Below are 22,969 nucleotides of genomic sequence, written 5' to 3' on the forward strand. Positions count from 1 at the left end.
GTATGATTGTTTATAATTGTTGAAGGTGACTCATAGTTATGTACTCGTATAATAGTTATTTCCAAAATATGCTTACTACTTGTATTAAGTATTTATAAATATTTTAGTGTGGTATTAGCCCTCATAGTTTCGCGTATGGGGTAATTTTTTACCGTTCATATAATCATAGTAATATTTTTAATACAATTATATGAATTATTAAGCGTGTTGATTATTGTATCAGAAATTATAAAACATGTTTTTCTGTCTACACTGAAGTATATTAATTGGGAAAAAATTTTATTTTAACATTTTGGTGATTGTACGATTATTGCTAAAAGAATAATCGTAGTATAGAAAATTCCTAAAAATTAATTTATAGTAAATTAAAAATAGACTGGTAAATAATTACCTCCCACCCCCAAAGGTTAAAGTTTGAATTTCGGATAAGCGGAATCAGATTGCGAAGGGTGTTCTATTCACGATACTCAGCACTGCTGAAGACTACATTTTAAACGTTATTAAAATTTATACAATGTGCATGATTATTTTCTAGAAAATATTATGCTTCAGAATGTGTAATTATAAAAAAAAGTGACCATTAAAAAAATGTATAGGACTGGTAAAAAAAATACTTTTATAAAAAAAAAAAACGTGAAAGGCTATTGACCTAAGTTTTCAAAGCCATTGCTCCTAGAGAAAAAAAACTAAAAATGATAAGTACCTAACATATATTTTTCGAATAAAGCAATGTACCTATTGTGTTTTTAAATTGAACTCTATGAGAACGAAATAAAATTAGTTGAACAATTTTGAAATAAAAAAAGATAAGATCCAATAATTAATAATAGTGAGTTATACTTTTTCGGTCAAAATCGATCAAATAATATTCAATATTCATAATATATTATTCACTGTAAAATTATACATTTTAAATGTTTGACTATGATGTTAATACAATCAATGATATTGAAACGAAATATATAAATAAATCAACGATTGAACTACCTATATTACTATTTATTGTGTCCATTGACTTTAAGCCAACCTTGACATGTCAGAGTAGACTTAACAAAGCTATCGGCTCTGTCAAACTAAACCGAAGGGTGGGTATAGTCACCTCACCTGTCGTTTTGTGCACTGCATATATATATATATGTGTGTGTATAAATTCTTTGGATTCCTTCGGTAATCCTGACTTTACTCGCCTTTCCTTAGACGTCCGAAGTCGTCCCTTGGCGCATCCGAGAGGGTTGTTTGTGGGTTATGTCACGAGTTTGAGCCGTGCTTATTAATTTTTATCGAATCATTACCTAGATGAATTCATTGATCTGGGATTAATCTTTAAGGGAAAATGAATTTTATTTTATAATTTATTATCACCATTATGCATTCAATTATTTTGATCATAATAATAGACATAATTACACAACAAAATATTTTTCTTGATTATAATCAAAGTTATAGTTTGTATAATATGTATAATGTAACTTGTGTTGCGTGATATTCATAACCATAAACCACCTAGCAAAAATTATGGCCAGGTACACCACTATACTGTCGTCTACTATATTATTATATAATATCAGCTGCAATAACGCTGTAAAAAAGCAGAGTATTGCACTATAGGTGGACGACACTATAGTGAGTCGTAAATTTTTTTGAAAAGTAATAAATTTAAGTTACTAGCAGCCTTGCAAAGAATACTTTTATTTTGTATTCGAATAAATGTGTATTAATATTAAAGTATTCTGAATATATTCAAATCCTATTGGAATATAATTTATTGTTTCATGGATAATATTTGTCAGTTTTGGAATGGTTGGGAATTAACGTGGGTCAATCATATTTGCATCATACAATTTCATCAAAATCGGTCCGGCCGTTTAGGCAGGCATACATTTATATATTTATATACATATGCAGTGTGTATAGATAATAGATTAATCGTTGATGAGATTCTAAACATTTAGCTTCAAATAAAACATTTAAATAATTATGTTAAAGTTAATAAAATACATTTTCCGATGACCCTTTTCACAACTCAGAACGTAATAATTGTCAAAAATACAAATTAATCTAAAATAATGAATTTATTATATTGATTTTGCCCAAACGTTTTACTTTTACGATGGCCAATCACCTACCTGCCGATCACCATAATAATATTATAATGCTCCTGTCGTTTGTCCCTGACCTGTTTAAATCGAATTGGGAACAGTTGGCTGTTTTGGTTTAAAAACGAAATGTGATGTGTTTACCGAAGGTCTGGAAAGGTCTCCTACTCCTTTAAACAGTAAAAACTTAAAAACAACACTAACATAATATGCTGGCCCGAAGTCCGGGCTTTGGTAAATATCAAGTCATAATCAAGGTCGATGGTAATGTATGAATGAAAAATATTTGATAGTAGTCCATATCGGTTTCTACGAAGCACTGAGTAAACACTCAAACAGACAGTCTATAATTTTTAGATACATATCAAAAATAAGACGAGCGGAGCACTCCCGGTGACGAATTTATACGTTCTAACGGCTCATTTATATTTTATATTGTACAAAAAAAAAAAAATATACGAAAAAATGAAGTGTATGTATAACAATAGTGTGCAAAACATTTTTGTTCAAACAGTCGCATTAATTTATAACACTTTCCAGTACGAACTGTGAGAATAAAATATCATACTTAAAAATAATAAATTGAATATCTCAAACCAAAATTGCCAACTTGCAAGGATACATTATGTTTATGATTATGATAATGAAATGGTACATGGAAAATGTCAATGAAATGCAATTTTTCTCTTAAAGTATATAAATAATAGTTTTTATATGCGATATGCATTCAAGTTTAAATTTTAAATGTTTTCGAGTACCTACCTATTCTGAAGGTAGGTCAAACATACTTTTTTTTTATTGAACGTCATTTTTAGTAGAAAAGCACACATTTGGATAATTATAGCGCAAACATTTAATAGTAGCTTGAATTCAGGATAAACGTAAGTACCCAATAAAGGTACAATTTGAGATTTACGTAAATTAGGTAAAACAATATTTTGGGAACAATGAAACGTCCGTTTATACAAATAGTGCATAACAATATGGTAGCAATTGCTTAAAACAAATAATATATTGAATTATTTGTTGTGCATTGATTATACAATAGATATTAAATTCATTTTTAACTTTTCATTTATTAGTAATCACTAGATTCGTATAAATATTTTTCTTCAAGTGATTTTTTCATACGTTTTTATAATGTTACAAGAGATATGAATTTGTAGTATCACATAATTACACAACTGTTACCATCAACTCTAAACACATGGAACCACCTGTAAAATAGGTACTTTAAATTTTTATTATGTATTCTCATTGGTAAATTAAAATTCGTCTTCAAGTTTAGTTAACATTTTTTATAATTGACCCTTTGAACACTCGACAGTGATATACTAAAATTTCCTATCAAGTATTTTCAACCAAGAAGTAAGGCTAAATACAAAAATGATATTTAAACATGTTACTGTAAAAATTAAAAGTATTATTAACTAATATAACAATAGTTATTATTCGGGTTAAAAAAAAGAAAAAACTTATCTTGAAAACACTATAGTTTATAGGATATTTCTTAGGGTACTTCTTGGAATCCCCATTCTTATTTGACTCAAATTGACTTATTAAATAGAACAATTAAAAACTATCAAATGACTGTAGACAACTATGAATAATACTATGAATATTATTAAATTTAGATAGTTGTCTGCAGTCTATTCCAAAACAGTCTACTTCACTTAATATTAGAGCATTAATTAGATGTCATTTTTTAATTACAAACCATTTGAATGTTTTGTGCACCAAAAATTTCAATAAAAAAAAAATTGTCTGGTTATTAATCGTGTTGGAATTATTAATTTTTTTGCAATGTATGGATAATATTTTTGTGCAACTGTTGTTCAGATATGGAAGACTTCAGCAAACTCTCCAGTAAGACGGTCACTGAGGTATTGATGTTGGAGCTTAAAATGTCTCCTGCGGCCAAAACGTTTTTGGTATCGGGATTCCCAAGAAGTATGCGCGATGTAGTTGAATACACAAATAAGGTACCTATTGAAATAAAATCATTATTTAGTTTATAAATAATTGTATTAAGTCGTTCATACTTCAGATGTTGCTTCTCAGTTTTTGTTTGGATTTGAAAATAATATTGACATGGAAGCATATTATCGTGTTCAGTAAAAACAAAGTTTGAGTTAATAGGCTCTATCGATTTATTCGAAACTTTTTAAATTTGCGTAATATTAATAAAAATCTTCATGATTATAGTTAAAAATAGCATATTATTACGTAACCGTTTATACGAAACAGGGACGACGCGACGCGAACGACTGCTGATAAACAACCAATGCAGATGTAATTGTTTATTATTAATATTACATTAATTACGATCGTTCCAAGTTATAACAATAAGTTCGTAAAATTTTACGAATTTAATTTAATTATTATCATAGAATATTTTTTTATAATTTATTTTGTAATTCAGATATTGAAAATGCATTTTTTAACTATACTAATTATTATACATTTTTATATATTTAGTTACATTAAAATTGTGAGGGCCAGGGGGGGCTAAGACCTGTACTTTAAAATTCTGAGGGGGCTTAGTCCCCTCTAGCCCCCTCCCCCCCGATTTCCGCCTATGAATATTATAGTTCCAACAGACGTTGATAAAATATATTAAAATATTGTTTAATTTATCATAACGACTGTGCAAAATATTATTTAAGCTTATTATTGTCTGATTATAATGATATTATGTTTGTATTGTTTAGATCAAAGTCGTGAACGGAGTTATTCTGATATCGTGGAATCAAAACGTGCTAGAACGCCAAATCGATTACGGTGCAAAGTTAGGGCATGTCGTCTTGAGTCTGGCTAGGATGGAGCTGAATAACTTCTATAAAAACGTCACTCCGGTGTCGGACTTTTATGACCAGAGGGGAATGCTCATTTCGGTGAGTGTAACGAATCATCGAGACGAAAATCGAAAAATTAATATCTACCACTATAATACGCCACCATACGCGGGACAATTCCATAATTATCATAGTTCTTTAGGAAACAATTAAATTTAAGTTTTAACACTTCATTAGTCTGCAAAGTGAAAATAATAATGTTATTATAATATGGCTTACAAGAACGTCTGTTAAACACAAATGAAATGTATAACTTTTTATGGATTCTAATGGACTTAATCCATAATGGCTTATAAAAAAATGTATAATAATTAAAAAAATTCTTATGAATCAGAAGACAAAAAGCGAAAAGTAGGTTACCTACACTTTTATTAATTCGAGTTAATAATAAATACTTTCTGATAAAATTAGCGTAATATGTGTTCATCAAAATATGATGCGTCTACATTATGTGTTTTAAAATTTTAGATATTCGATTAAGTTGTGATCACATGCACATTTTAATATTAGATTGACTTTGCAGATGTATTTATTAAATGTACCGAGATAAGTACATGTGATAACTGCATCTTATTTGAATATCTAAAATTCAAAAACATAACTGAATTAAATGCAGCATTTTTTTTAAGCTATAATAATATTATTAAGTATCAAGTTACCTGTAATATAGTTATAGCTTATAAGGTAGTGTATCAATTCTATTTCGGGACCAATGTTAAATTTAAACCAAAAATTTGAATTTTGTTGGTCATATTATTACCGTTTAAAAAACTGCTCTATAAATACAATAATCAGGTTGAAGCGCAGGTAACTCCAGATAACTTTCTGCTCCTCATTCTAGTATTTGGACATACTTACCTACAGCTTATTTGCTTCTGAATGAAGTTACGTAAATACGTTCTTTTTTATTTCGTTATCTATTTATATGAATTTTTATTTTCTTATGAGGAAACCTTAATTTTTATTACGGAATGATAGAGAGTACTAATCCAACAATATGTTGTTATGTCCGAAGGTGAACGGAGAGCGGAGTCCGACGGAAGTGTATAGCGACTTCCGGTCCTCGGTACTTCAAATATTGAGCGCCCACAAGAATCCCGCTCCGGTAGCAGTGGCCAACGGTACCGTGCCAGTGGATAGACAGGGTACCGAGCAACCGGAAGTCGACGTCGAGCGCCCGAATAGCCACCACACCGTGAATCTCGTACCGGAACCACGGGCCACGGACTTTGTCTCGGAACCGGAAACGTTTCCGCGAACCATTTGCGTTGTGGGTGAGTGCTATCGAGACAATAACACACACGTCGTAGGTCTAACACGAAATGATGAGTGGATTGCATTTTAGTAGTTTTGAGCTCGTTTGGAATTTTTTTCCAAATCAGCCGAACTAATACTTTAAAGGTGCCTTTGCACCCTACTAACGGAGAGATCACAAAATGGTGGCTCTTGGACAATATGTAATAATAATATGTATTAATTCGTGTGTGGGTGCTCACAGGTGGCCCCGGCAGCAACAAGAGTTCATTGTGCCAAAAAGTGCTCAGGGCCAACGCCGGTTGGGGGCATGTCAGCGTTGGACCTTTGATGCGGTCACTAGCGTCGTCCTTAGATCCGCTTCAAGAGACGATCAGCAGTGGACATATCATCGAAGAGGTGACGATGACTATATATCCGGTGTTCACGTCACTGACTATATTTTTGTTTTTACAGACGATAGTTCACGAAATATTAGATAAAGAGTTACTCAAGTACAAAAATGCAGAGGGTATCGTGATCGATGGTTATCCAAGAAATATTGGACAGCTCAACTATTTTGAAAAAAAGGTACCTATCAAGATCAAAAATTTAACTCGTTGCGTTAGAACCACCAAGTAGATAATACGGTGTAGGCACAAAATGAGTCGTAATTCGACGGCATTTAGGGTGGGCACTGTCCACCAGGAGTGCTAAGAAAAAAAATTACTGCGTAGCGATTAAACTGTAAACTGAACGCATTTAAACTTTAGGAACGAATGAAGTTTGCTTATAAAGCAATTTTTTGAAATTGTTTTCTTTGGAAATTTTAGTATTTTTATGCTCAACACTATTACTTACTTTTTTTATTGTTCATAATCCACGTGAAACTTAGTTGTAAATTTTACATAGCTTACTAACAATAAAAAGAAGTAAGTAAGATAAGTACATTTTTATTTGACAACCGACATTCCGTAAAAAGAAAATTCCAAAAAATGTAAATTCTTAATATTTTAAACTCATGAACACGTTGTTTCCAAAAATCGAGCATTTTGAAATTCGGAGGCAATCTAAAAAGAAGTACCTAACTCGTTAAGTAACTTAGTTGAAAGTGAACTTTTTAATTATAACAGTTAATGCATAGCCTTGACAGTAATATGAATTTTTTAATATTATGTAGTAACTTCATTGGTTACTTTTGAGTAATAATATACGAAAATAATAAAACACGAAATATCACGTGCTTGTGATAAAATGATGGTAATATTCACGATAATATTGTTTTTCAGTATGCTCAACGGCCGAAGTTGATACTGTTGGATTGCTCAAAGTTGCAGTTAGGTCGCGGGAGGCTAGACGACAGCGTGTCGGCGTTTCGCCGGCGTCTGCAGAGTTTCCGCGAACAAACTCTACCGATGCTCAAGGCACTGGATAAAGACAACCGCTTAGCCGTAGTGAGTAGATGGTAGAAAGTTCAAACATGTGATACATTACCAATCTGTACGGGCACGGTTGACCGGTTAAGAATTCAAATAGATTCTAAGAGAATACAGTTGTTATGTAAATATTATTGTACCGAAAACGAATTGAAAGATAATTTTATTTTTTATCTAAAAATTCAAAAAAAAACCTAACACACGACCTGGTCGATTAATATTAATGGTTTTAAATGGAGCTATTCAATGTTTGTGTTTCCAAAAAATTACGATAGTATAACATTAAAAAAAAAAATCATTTTTGTTACCATTTATTTTTACTATAAAATTGAGACTAGTAAAATATCGAGGAATGTTGCTTATTACTGAAAGACCGTTTATTTAAACATCAATACAGTCAATCGTCGTATCAATTATAACACAATATTATTTAATTTTCAAAATATAATAAACCATTAATATTGTCTCAAGAAATTATTAAAATATTCAAAAAAATATTCGGCTGAATGAGATGATTAAAAATATAGGTAGATAATAGTATTGACCTTAAAAACAGTAATATTATTTATTAGGTACTTATATTAAATAGTAAATATTAAGATTTTTTTTTGTACGATGTATAGCTACACAATATTAAAATTTAACAATTTTAAAGTGATAAAATAAGCTTTCAAATTTTAATATTAATAAGTATCTAGGAGTTTCCCCGGATAATATTAATAATTATCTAAGAGTTTCCCCGGATAATATTATAGTTTTACCTTAAGTTTGATAATAGTTCAATTCATCACTCTTATAGGTCAACGACACATAATTGACTACACATCTATTTTACGATTTTTGGTTAAAAAATACTAATTCTTTTTATACAATCTATTTTTTTTGCCAAATTCACCATTTGTTTACCGGACACAGTTTCTTAATTATGTACGATATTTTGATCTTTACAATTATCTGTGTGTCTTAATGGCCCAGGTGGACGGTAACACCGACGACAAGCGAGTGCAAGAGACGTTCATCGGCACGCTAGTGGAGACGATGAAGGGCGAGAATTTTCCAGTTTTCCACCGGGACGACGACGACGGTGACGACGGCGACACTGAAATCCGACAAGTCGAGCCGGAAAAGCGGACCACGTCGGCGGCGGCGGCGGCAGAACACGCTGTTTCCGGGCCAGCTGTGCCTCGTCAAAACGGTCATTTACCGAACGACACCAACGAAGACAACAACAACCGGGGACAGCATTTGCGTTACGATGTGCGGAACATGTACGCTCAAATAGGATCATATGCAAATGAATCCGCGCTGTAAAACGCTTAAACCAGTGGCGTGGCTAAGGGTTTTTTGGCCGACTGCCGCGTGGCTAGGTTGCCAAAATGTTTTTGAGGACATTTTGATTTCGATATATTTCAATCGAATTTCGCTGATGAAGGATTGATCCAAAAAACAACACCGCTCGATAGTGTGCCATGTTTCATATCCGGATTATGTCACAAAACAAAGATTCGAGCTTGACCTATATAGTATGTGTTATGTTAACATTTTAGCAGTCAACCTGTTGAGGGGGGAGGGGTGGGCTGTTGATGACCCGGGTGATCTTTTTTAATGTTAACTGTACATCGGGTTGTTGGTGCTGCAAGAGTGAAATATTATATTGTCTAACCTCTGGAAAATTTCAATTTCTCCACGCCACTGGTTCGAACCGTTTTTAAACGGATATTTATTATTGTATAATCGTTTGTATAGCTACGCCCAACCTGCGTAGGTATTATCATAATATTATTATAGAGGTGATTATTCTTTATGACTTCAAGTCATGGGCGTGCGCGGGATTGTGTGTTTCTCTGGTGCAGACCAGAACGATAATAATAAAACCATAAGGATTCCATTTATTTTCCTAATTATCTGTCGGGTAAATTAATGTGCGTGAGATAAAATAATGACTTACTTGTTTGTCAACGTCAGTGACATCTTCGAGGGTTGAGAAAAGTTGGCAGTCCCACCAACCTAGTATTTCGTAGATATTCAAAAAAAAAATGTATTAGCTTATTTTTATAGTTAATTTTTTTGGTACTGAATTGTTTCTAATTTACATTTATGTATTAATACAATATTGTACATGAATGATTATAACGAGTATTCATACTGATTGCTACGTGATAGATAATTATGTTATATTTTGTCGCTTAATGTTATGAGGTTAAAATTCTCTCCCCGTAACATCTTGATAGGACGTCGCGTCGTGCACGCATGTGTTGTCTAATTAACGCACAGTATTCTATCAAATTTTAAGTTCAGAATAATCCATTTTACTCTATTTTTTTTAATGTTAAAGTAGTTTAACCTATTTTAAAGGTAAGAATATTACTTAGGGCCCTGATTAGTAATTTTTTATTTTTGATAATTTAATTTTGAAACAAGTTATGGGTGATTTTTGAAACAATTAAAAACTTATCAGTAAGGTCATACCGATAAAATGCCAAATATGGCCCTAAAACCTTATTTTCAACAGATAAGCAATGTTTCTATAATAATTAACTATAAACAATTGTTTATTATTTCCAAAATACCTTAACAATTTTTTAAAAATAAATTAACAATTTATTAATATACTGTCATTTAATAAGTGATAATAAACGTTAATAATTTATTTTACATTATTTATCCCGATGTATAAGGTAGTAAGTTATACATACCTATACGTACGAGATCAACAAAAATAAAACAGTTTTTATTTTTTTGATATTTGACTACATATGTGTACAGTGTGTTTTGATATTATAGTGAATTTAACTATTATCAAACTTTTAGATAAAAATATCATCTGTGCTGAAACTTTGGTTTTTGTTAGATATTTTATTTTAGTTTTCAAGCGAGATGTATTAATTTTAAATTTTTAAATTTTAAATTTTAATTCACTTCTCCGTATTTTATTTGGAAATCAAAATATCGAAAAAATGAATGACGCTGAAGCATAGATAATGTTCTTACCCGAAAAAGTGATAATAGGTCACTTTAATACCAAAACTAACAGCACACTATTTAAATAAGAGTTTCCATATTAAAATTTGCTATGTCGTGCGTTAAAGTTGCGTCTTCTTAAAAATTATTAATAAAATACACGTGTTACAAATCGCATTTAAAAGACTAAATTTGAACTTAAATGTATAAAATATACTCTAAAGTCTAAAACCAATCTTATTTTTAATGACACTTTCGTGGGACATATTTCGAGCTCGGTATACTGCAGTATGATCAACCAGAAAAAGTATGCAAATACATACAAATTTGAATCGTACTCGTAACTTGATTTAAAATTAATATACAAAAAAATGCCTTTGAATTACACTGAATAATAGTCTTGCGTTTAACACAGAAAGTTGGTGAATTCACCATACTATTAAAAATAACAGGGTAATATTCTGAACGTAAGATACGCCATGTCCAAGGCAAAGGCAACACCAATGGATACACCACCCTCTTAAGAAATATTCATAAAAATAAATATATATTTTCTAATAAGCAATATAGGTAATACTAAATAATATAATATGCAAAGACTGAGCTTATATACGTTTAGTTTCTACCCTCTCCCCTAAAAATGGACGCTTAAGGAAGCCTTTGGTGTACTTGGTGTGCGAATACGTCTGTCAATATAAAACTCATCTATTTTTAGACTTTTCGCATTGATAGATGACAAATATTTTTATCACTTTTCATTTGATTAACATTGGAAGGGGACATTCATATTACAATTTTATTAAATATTTTTAAAATTATTCATTGTTAGTTATCACCTAAGCCTTACAAATAAAAGATTTTCACCGGTTTAAAACAAATGGTCAGGTGCAGCGAAAGGTAAGAGTACCGTTCGCTGCACACTCGTGCGCACGCCTATGCTTTGAGAAATAAATTATTGTCATCCGTCGAGTGCCATTGCGGAACATCGAAAAACTGCATTATTACACCGGGAATCAAATCTCTAATAAAACTAATAAGTACTATAAATAATAATAATAATAATAATAATAATAGTAATAGTAATGATAATAGTTTCTACTACGAAAATAATATTTTACTTTTATTTCGTCTGTTTTGTTTTTATTCTTTCTACGAATGCGATAACATTGAATAACTGGTGTACAAATAAACGTGATGAGTAATGCTGAAATCATTTGTATATTATCATGTACTTTTGATATGTTTTTATTGTTAAATTCTACTTGAATAAAAATTATTTTTGTCATTGTACGTTGTGGACATTTTCTATTGCGCGTGAAAACATAAACACAATAATATTATATGCATTTTATGGACGGTGCTCGTGTAAAAAGGTACCTAACCAACAGTGTTTCCTTTGAAGTCGTTTTTAAACTTTTAAAAATTGACGTTACTCGAGTGTCAGCAAGTTAAAGTTGGGTAAAAAGTACTTGAAATAATGAAATGTCATTGAAGTTTGGAAAATCACCAGATGATTGTTGAAAAAAAATCAATAGTTTAGTTACTTAAATAGTCCAAGGTAATCACGACTGTAAAAAATTGTTCTGTCCGAATGTGGTGTTGAAAATGCATGTTGCAGATTAATAAATATTGAAGTTATGCCGCGGATGATGAAAGTACCTACTACAGTACTATACCTACTGCAGGCTACTATAAAATATAATTTTAACAACTTTAAAAAAAAATGTGTGTTCAAGTAAGTACCTACACTAGTATTCTCTAGCTCTCCTCCCAAAAACCCCATTTTAATCAAAATTCACCACTGGGCACAAATCTTTTGTACATACCTAAAGGAGACAAAACATTTTTGCATATTTCAATTATTTAGAAAATAGTATCCTTCGTAATTTTTAATCTATTACCTACAGTCAATGCAAAAGTTAGATGTTTCCCAAAAAGTGGTGATTTTTCAAGTCTTATTTAAGTTTACCGCAGACCGTCCCGTCCGACCGTCGCTAAACATAATAATATATATTACGACGAAAAAATATCTATCAAATGTGTTTGCTTGGAAGTAGCTACAATAAGACAGTATTGTCCCCTAATTATTACATGCTTTCAAAATTGTTAAATTTTTTTCAACTGTAATTTCATCAGTTATGATGCTGTATAGTACACTTTTGATATTTTCCGTCTGATAGACTCGGCTGATTTTTCAATTTTTACCCCTACCTGTTGTTTGCCTTTTTGACCAAACCTGAATTTTTCGTCAGAATTTGACTGTTACTGGTATAATACACATTTATGAAAATGTATTTTTGTTTGTAGGTACTACATTTCTTTCTAACTTTGCAGTCTATTGTCAACTGTTATTAATATTCATTGTTTTTAAAAATATAAAAACATCAATGATCTGCACTTTTTTACTGCGCCTACTGATTGTGTATAATTTTTAAGACATTATCAAGAAGTCATTGGTTGATGACTTTGTTACACTGTTTAAACATTCCGTAGAACACCAATTCTACTCTTAACACAGCCAATGTATAAATAAAATTAATTATTAATGATGGCTTAATGATGAATACTTTAGAAAGTGCATTTAACTTATGACAATTATAGTGATTGACGATTCTTATCAAATGTATATTGCGGTAAATGAAGATGATGAAGATGTTATGAGACGTTTAAAATTAATTATGATTACAGTTGAAATTATTAATGAATAATATATAAATACTAAAAATTCAATTGTGATGTGCTCATGTATTGTTTTTGAGAATAAAAAAATAACATAAAACTATGCAATTCAAACTGAATCAGAGGTGGATTTATCCTTTTTACGAATATATAGGCACTAGAAATTTGTCGCCAACACTAATCAAGAAGAAAAGTGTGCATATTATATATAATATTATAAACAAATATTTGCAAGCTGTAAAATATATATAATTCAATATTATGGAAAGTAGTAAGAAATAAATAAAAAATATTATATAATATATATATATGTTTTTCAACTGACATTTATATATATAGACTTACTATAAATAAAACATTTTTTGTAATGACCCATTCTATTATAACAAATAAAAATAACAATATGGTAACAGAGGCATTTGACGTGTTACCTAATTATTATATTATGTTTACATAATAACAACATAATTAACTTACCTTTAATATCAAAACTGCCTCTCCAAATAATGCCAGACAAAGAAAAATCAATTTTATCATCTTCACTAAAATATTTTACTGATGACCTGCCTATCATTTATTTTCAAAGCGATAGCAACAACGATAGATTAAATTTAATAATAAATGCACTCATTTAAGTTTTATGCAATGTAATTGTATTAGGGCTATAAATAATAGCAAGACCAAAGCCAGAAAAATATTTAGGGGGGGAGTTTGAGTATAATTATGTAATATTATATAATAAAATATGAAAATCAAGGCCTTAGCTAGAAATTTCGGGGGAGAGGGGGGGGGGGGTTGTGGATTTTGTTTTAAGGGTTTAGTATAATACTCAGTACCTGCCGCCTAGCAAAATCTACCAATGACCATTTTCAATAAAATATAAATACCAGACATGAAATATTATGAATTCCTTAAATAAATAGTATAAAAAGTAAATAGGTAATATACACATATTTTTCCTTTTATGATCAATTCGCAAAAGGAATTAATTTAAAGTACCTATTGAAAAATGTGCCACTCCATAGTAAATGTATCCATTCAAAGTAGCTGCATACTCTGCCTATTTAAAAATATGCTAAATAAATGTATAATAATATAGTAAAATAAATTTCACTTCATTGCAATTATTATATAAAATAATGAAATAAATCAAATGTATACGCTATACATGGTGATTCATCAAGCATCTTTTTTCCATTTCTCCCTTCAATAATGAGTTAATTTTTAAGAATACTGACGGACTATATTTTCTAATTGATTTTTAAGCTATTTAAGAAGTTTCCTATGACGTCGTGATGATATCGAATTAATTTGTTATTGGGATTCAAATAATTCTAATTCAACAATATTTTTGAACTTAGAAAAATAACTACTACAATCGTATTCGTAAAAACACTTAAAAATATTCAGTTAACCTAAACATTCTAGAATTAAGAATAATTTTACAGTGTAACTTAATACTTAAAACACTTAACAGTTTATTAATTTAAAATAAACACATTGTAATAATATGCTCAAATATCATTATAGCAATTCAATACAAAGTAACCGAAGAATAAAAACGGGCAGACTGACGCACGTAAATATCTGAAATCTCCAGACCTCAATATATCATCGACACAGACAAAAATAGTCTACTTATACTATACGGTGACGGATTAAAAAATCAGCTCTTAACTATGTTTGCAACTGTAAAGGTAAAGGTTTCTTACGTGCAGCCAGAGAAGAGATATGGTAAAAAAGATTTTTGCCGCAGAAGAGAAATCTATATATCGGATGTACTAAACAAAATCAAATCAAATCTTTTGATGAAGCCGCCTATCACTCTCGGGTCAGCTCAACCAGGTCGTCCTTTAGACAGTGCATGCGCAATACCAAACAGAGTAACAAATTCTCCATACCGAATTCTACGAGAGACAACTGGACTCCTTGTGACGAGCAATAATCAGTGTGTTTAATTATTTTGATTAATTATTTGTGTCACTACTTCTACAGCATAACCCAGAGACAGCTGCAAGTCTGGCAAGACATATAATATAAAATATATTATTACTAACTGCATTGTATATTATACGCACATACCACATACCTATACATTTATATTGTACTATGTATTTGATCAAATTCTCGAATACACGACCTCGATAGTCCTTCGAACACCCGGAGGAAGGTAATAACGTTATTGTAATACTTGCACCTGGTATTATTCTCCAGCACTTATAAGTGTAGAGAATCATACAGTTATTTTATTTTAATATCAGATTTTAATATTAGTACAGGCAGGAGCCGTATTTTGTATTATATTATTTTTCTTATTTTTGGGACTTGATGAGAATCACCGGAAGGTGACTTTTCGACGTGGTTACCAAAATCTCGTAGGTTTTCGAAGGCAGCGGTAGATCTTTGGATATCGGCCTTAAGTCAAATTCAGTCATTTCTAAAGCGGCTTTCCACATCATAAACGTTTTGTTGAACTAGAAGCTATGTCTAGTCATCTTCAATTTCAGTGATGGTTCACGTCAATTATGTACGCAGAGTTCATTATAACGTATCCTTTCTGAACACACCCCTAAATAGACATTTTGAATTTTCAGTTATCACATACGTTTGTAAACGTTTGTAAAGATATTTATTTCGTTTGTAAAAAATTGGTTTTGCTACATATTAAAAAAACCTGGGCTGGGACTGAGGAAATGGACCTGTCTCGTGGCCAAACACTGTCGGTTTTGAGAAGAAACGCACTTCAAACAGTTGAACACGAACGGCTATCGTTAGCAACAAAAACAATACTTACCATATTTTTCCGCGACCAAGATGGTCGAAGGGCGTATGCTTAAACAGTGGTGTAGCTTTCGTGCGACGACCAACAAGCTGTCGCGTTAGAGATGGGGAACTAAATTTTGATATTTTCAATTTTGGATTCGATTAACTTTCATTCATTATATTGCTAACCGACACCTGCAGGACGTTTAAGAGCCCATGCGTAGTTTACTGTATGTGTATTAGCTGAAAGTCCATGAGCACTCTACAATCTAACATCCAAAAGTGCAATACATTTTTCAAGACGAAATTTCCACATTCACGCAACTGAAAATCGAATAAAAATCATGTTGTGTAGTTATATTATGAGACAATCTAGTTAATTTACGCATACGTAGAATATAAAGCGTTATATTTATTCATTCGATTATTAGACGACGGCTTATCCTATTCATGGTAAGAGAAAAGGTAAAAGTGGTAACAATAATTTACTAATAAAAACGTTTTACAGTTCATACATTATTTAGAAAAAGTAAGTATTTTACACTAATAATGAAACACAACCGGGACGAAGGACGAACTAACAGTGGATTTTAATGTCCAGTTCGTGTCCAAATAAAAAGTAACGGGTTGGTCTCACTATAAGATTAAGCACGAACGAAACGTACGGATATCTCTCACCTTAATTGCACAAGTCTGTCCATGGTGGGTCTTGTAACAATAGGTGAAAGACTTTAAGCTGTGTTTAGTCGACGCTAAAATAATTTGACCTACCTCATATAAATTTCAGAAGCTTGCTATCGTATGATGAACTAACACGAAACTTTCCGTTCTATTCATACTTAAATCTCATGTAAGTCTGCCACGGGTTGGTCTCACTATGAGATTAAGCACGAATAAAACGTAGAGATATTTTTCACCTTAATCGCACAAGTCTGCCCGTGGTGGGTCTTGTAACGATAGGTAAAAAACACTAGTCTATGTTTTGATGAACACCTACCTAATCTATATTTCAGAAATTTGTTTGCGTAAGACAAAATTATATCGTACGACAAACTAACAGAGAACTTAACGTCCTATTCATGCTTTAATCTCATGTAAGTCTGCCACGGGTTGGTCTCACTATAAGATTAAGCACGAATAAAACGTAGAGATATCTTTCACCTTAATCGCACAAGTCTGCCCGTGGTGGGTCTTGTAACGATAGGTAAAAAACACTAGTCTATGTTTTGATGAACACCTACCTAATCTATATTTCAGAAATTTGTTTGCGTAAGACAAAATTATATCGTACGACAAACTAACAGAGAACTTAACGTCCTATTCATGCTTTAATCTCATGTAAGTCTGCCACGGGTTGGTCTCACTATAAGATTAAGCACGAATAAAACGTAGAGATATCTTTCACCTTAATCGCACAAGTCTGCCCGTGGTGGGTCTTGTAACGATAGGTAAAAAACACTAGTCTATGTTTTGATGAACACCTACCTAATCTATATTTCAGAAATTTGTTTGCGTAAGACAAAATTATATCGTACGACAAACTAACAGAGAACTTAACGTCCTATTCATGCTTTAATCTCATGTGAGTCTGCCACGGGTTGGTCTCACTATAAGATTAAGCACGAATAAAACGTAGAGATATCTTTCACCTTAATCGTACAAGTCTGCCCGTGGTGGGTCTTGTAACGATAGGTAAAAAACACTAGTCTATGTTTTGATGAACACCTACCTAATCTATATATCAGAAATTTGTTTGCGTAAGACAAAATTATATCGTACGACAAACTAACAGAGAACTTAACATCCCATTCACGCTTGAATCTCATGTGAGTCTGCCACGGATGGGTCTCACTATAAGATTCAGCACGAACGAAACGCAGAGATATCTCTCACCTTAACCGTACAAGTCTGCCCGTGGTGGGTCTTGCAACGATAAGTGAAAGACTATGATCTGCAGTGTATTCTTGAAGTTAAATTCATACGACCTAATTGATATTTCAGAAATATGTAAAAAAAAAAGCATAAAATAAAATTATATACAGAAAACAATATTATGTTTGTTTAATAGCATAATGACATGTTTTCGAATATTCAGTGGATACGTAGTTTGTTTATTTTTATTCGAACCAGAAAAACTAAATCAAATGATGTTTCATATCTTGATTAAAAATGATATTAGGCTTATCATTTTTGAAGTTATTATGTAAGAACTCGTGTGGCATATTTAGGATTATGTCTTGTTGGGCTGGGTGTGCTATGAATTTATACAGTGGTCACTAACTCGCTCTTTTCAAAATCTAAGTTTCCTTAAATTATAAAAGCTTTTTAGCATCATTAATCCAAAATCTGTTACCCAAATCGTAATAGTATAGTAAACATATGTGTATGATATTTTAGATTATATTATACTTTTTTTAATCAAAATACTAGTTACCTATAAGTATATGTGCCATTTAAACATTTTAAACATTTTTTAAAATTATATTTAATAAAACACAGCAATAATTATTTACAATTTGACACTGAATATCTATAACACAAAATCAAATCTTCTTTTTTCAAACTTAGCTTATCAATTACATTATCTGGTGTTATTATGAGGGATCAGTGGTATTTCAAAAAGGGCAACTAATTTAATCTGTTATTTTATTAAAATCATAAGAATGTATATTAAATCATAGTGATGGTTCATACCTCAATATAAAATATTTACTTCAGTCAGACTAGATAGGACTTAATCTTCTGGAATTAGTTTGCCCTTCAATAGCTCTCATTATTTAAGTGCATTTTCTAATACATTAAGATGTCTACATTTACATTATAATTACTTCAACATTTTCAACATGCATTTTTTCATTTGTTAGGAAGTACAAAGTACATAAAGATTATTTTCTGATTTACACTTGAGTGGTTATATTATGTATAAATTAACTAATTTCAGTTCCATATTTTAAGTAAATGTATGCAGCATATTATATTTTATACCGTATCATTTGGTAAAACAATCAAAACTCAACTTTTTTTTTCTTTGTTGAAGTATTGGATTTTCGATTAAATACGATTCACGGAAAAAACAATATATTGAACAATATACATATAAATATATGGGTAATACTCTCAATTTTATTTTTATTTTACATGATCAAAATTAAAGCATATAAATAATTATTAATGTATTTGAAAATTAGTATTTATTTGGTTTTAAATAAACATACTTTGATAAAGTATTAAAAATAATTTGTTGAAGTTCTTTCTTCAAAAGTATTTAAAATACCTAAGCCTTTGAGTACTTAAAAAACTAAAAAGTATTTGAATATTTTTACTCACAAGTACCTACTTTACATCTCTGCTGTGCTCCACGTACAAGACTCGCATGCATGCAATTTAAAAATTCTCCATTTGCAATCCCATTAATTTTTAACTATATTAGTATATTGCAATAAAATGGTTGCTGAGTCTAACTATCACGGTAAATTACAAAAATAATCGTGAAAAGTCTAAAACGAAATTGCTTAGCTTAACGTCTAAAAATTTTAGTATTAAAAAAAACTAAAAAAGGTTTTTATATAATTTATTATTGAACTTAAAAGTAGAAAATAAATTCTGATGTCTTTTTACCTGGCATAGTTAGTACGATGGTACTTTCACTGTTGAAGTGGCTCAAATAAAAACCGGGCGGACGTTATATATACTAACTTGTAAGTGTAACTATTGTAATTTGTGAGCTTAAGATCATTGAGCAAGTAAAGACCGTCCGGTTTTTATTTGAGCACACTTCAACAGAGAATGTTCCATCCATACCCATTATACCAGGTGATACGACATTATAATTTAATAGTAAATTTAGCGTCAGGCAAAGTAGACAATTTTAGAACAATATTTTTTTGAGAAAACTAGGTTTTTTACATTTTGTAATGCAGAGTTTGAGATTACTCTGAAGGATGGCAAATAAAAATGTTAAATATTTAAGCATGACACAATTCTGTTAATATAATTAACATTTCTTCTTTATAATACCTAACAATATTATACGTTCAAGTCCATTATCAACCGACTGCCGGGAAACCAATAAAAATAATTAACACGTTGAGTGCCAAGTAGTATTTGGCGCCCGTTGTCTGAGAATCCGTGCGAAATCGGTCCCGAAATTACGTCGGTCGACTTAAAAAAAATAGCGTTCACGTCGACCCTCAGAGCAATACCTAGTACCTACCTACTTTCGTTTTTTCCACATACATATCCATTATTATTATTTAGTATTTGAATTACGATTTACGAATATAATATATTATTATATTTTGTGGAATATTATTAAATTAAAATACAGGTAAACGAAATAATAATATAATGAATAATTATGAATTAAATCCCTTGAATTATTTTCGTGGGCGGTGGTAAACTCTCCCGATTGTATGGTAAACTCTCCCGATTTTTAAAACTAGTAAACTCTCCCGATGGTAAACTCTCCCGGGTAAATATTATGTTTACCTGAAAGAATTGTGTAAACTCTCCCGGGTCAAAATTATGTTTACCTGAAAGAAATGTGTAAACTCTCCCAAGTAATTTTAAATGTTATTGCTACCCTATGAATTGACTTCATTGCACAGATTGTGATTATAATTTTTGTTATGAATTGTATTACCATATTTAATCTGTATTTATCTTGTGTTAAGTGATAACAACGTATTATGATAACATGCGACGGACTGAATTATTTTAGTGTTACAAACTGCAGTGTAAAACGAATGTTACCCCATGCTCCCCTAGCTTAGTAATACTGAAGTAGACCCGGGAGAGTTTACATGTTCCGTCAGGTAGTATTAGACTAAACCCGGGAGAGTTTACCATCGGGAGAGTTTACATGTCATTAAAATCGGGAGAGTTAACAATCGCCCATTTTCGTTTCTATATCATAATATATATTTATATCATCAGAAAAATAAAACAAGTTTGGCTATAACCTATACGAATATCATTTATATCTATAATTATTCAACTGTAAATTACAAGAATAATAAATATATAATATTCTAAAATTGTGGAGGTCGCCTTCATTGACGATTTCTTTGAAAAAAATAACCATTAATCATTACTTAATAAACGAAAATAAAATCCAAATACATCGTTGAAAAGGAGACATCTCACTGAATAACCACGTATAAAAACAGTAGAATTGCTTTGGTAACCGAGTAAATTATAAGGCTATAAAGATGGTTATACAAATGTCAAATTGTCGACTACCCGTCGATAGCGGTACTCAAAAGTGTTAATAATCACTTCGACCTCATGGCGTACACACACAATACATACATTTATGATATTATATTTATATATTTAATACGAATGCGGGCGACGATCGGTTCGTATGAGAAGGATGATCTAATTATAAACCAGTCACTGTCAATGATATGTGACTACGACTATGCACAATACGCACAACGAGTACAAAAATAAAAAATTTCCATCCGATCCGAAAGATAAAATTGAAATAATTGTTTATTTTTCTTCGTGACTATGAAATAGGGCTAATAGAGGGCGGCCAAGTAAAGAATATAGGTACCTATAGTCTATACCCATGTTATTTACATACGTTTATTCTGATTAGACATTCGATTATCGATTGTTTTCAACGCAACATTCGAGGCGGATAGTCGGATAGAGGAAAGGAAGAAAGAGAAAGAAAGGCTAGGAATCAAACAATAAAACTGAATACATTTTTATTCATTAAAAATATTGACGACGCAAACCGTCGAACGTGAATTCGAGTAGTACTGTATTAGATCAAAGCAATGACGCAGTACCTACTGATACTGTGGAAATAATAAATTAGGTTATAAGTTCTTCTGCATCTGAATCTCCTAATTTAACGACAGAAGAAATTAATATTATTTTTTCTCGTTAGCTATGATGTATGGTACAACAATTATAAGGTACTCGTTTTTTAGTTTGATTATTTGTTGTGTATTTTATATTATAATTTAAATTTGATCGAAAACATTGGTTTGCTTAAGGAACTTAATTATACAATAATTATATTTAATTGTCAGAGAAAATGTATTCGAAAAAATGTTAATGGGTTATACTTCAATAAATATTATATTGGTATACTATTTTCTTGATTAGAACAGTTTATGAACATAACCAGTAGTTATTGTTTAGTATTATTGTTTAGGTACAAAGGTTTCTGTACAAATAGCATATCATAACAGTATCTAACCGGATGAGTATACATTCTTAGGTGTCGGGTGTACATTATTCATTAAAATTAAACAGTCGCAGCGTACAGTGAGGAATCACGAACGAAATTAATACAATTCCAAACAACAAAATATTTTTGGGCAATGCCACAATAGCCGACGATTACGATAGTGATTTGTTTATCTGCGGTTTGTTTAAAATGTATAAATAATTACTATTTTAATAATACTACAACAGGTAGATACTATATTGTTATTATCGCACATCGACGGCATGTCGTGGATAGTGCTATACTATTCGCATCGCTCTATCTCAGCATTTTTTTTTTTTTTACTTCACAACAATGTGTTATGTTTAGGAGCAGAGTCTGTAGCAACGCACACTAAGGCGCAATTCAAATACAAAACAAAAACAATATAATTGTCAATCGAACAAATGTAGAATATATTTTTCTCGTCGTCGGTGGAAATAGAAGAATCGCTGATTTCCCGCTTTCGGCGACGGCCGAATCATGAATCAATGTTACTACATCTATAATTAACTAATTCGTTACTATGTACGGTACTACGGTCGTGCGTGTACTGCGCCGCGCAGGGTGTAGAGAAGACATTATTATTCATGTCCTCATGTCCTCCTCACAACGGTGCCGTGCACGTTACTTCGGCGCGGCCAAACCGGCGGTTTTTGGTTGGTAGTGTTGGTACTCGGCGCATTCGATACAACTTACTCGGTGCGGACTGGTAGTCGG

At 31.3% G+C, this 22,969-nt stretch overlaps 1 protein-coding gene across 1 annotated transcript in view; it reads left to right on the top strand.

Annotated features, from left to right (window-relative positions):
- LOC111036740 (adenylate kinase isoenzyme 5) overlaps positions 1-11,850 on the top strand; it is a 44,211-nt gene extending 32,361 nt beyond the window's left edge. Inside the window, exons 4-10 of the mRNA XM_022318877.1 lie at positions 3,936-4,078; positions 4,808-4,990; positions 5,967-6,225; positions 6,450-6,604; positions 6,662-6,775; positions 7,474-7,638; positions 8,596-11,850. Coding sequence (XP_022174569.1) covers positions 3,936-4,078; positions 4,808-4,990; positions 5,967-6,225; positions 6,450-6,604; positions 6,662-6,775; positions 7,474-7,638; positions 8,596-8,931 — 1,355 coding nt within the window. The 3' untranslated portion in view covers positions 8,932-11,850. The remainder of the gene's footprint in view (positions 1-3,935; positions 4,079-4,807; positions 4,991-5,966; positions 6,226-6,449; positions 6,605-6,661; positions 6,776-7,473; positions 7,639-8,595) is intronic.
- Positions 11,851-22,969: the final 11,119 nt, after the last annotated feature.

The sequence above is a fragment of the Myzus persicae genome, unplaced genomic scaffold (assembly GCF_001856785.1).
Source record: "Myzus persicae strain clone G006 unplaced genomic scaffold, MPER_G0061.0, whole genome shotgun sequence".
In the NCBI taxonomy this organism is placed as follows: Eukaryota; Metazoa; Arthropoda; class Insecta; order Hemiptera; family Aphididae; genus Myzus; species Myzus persicae.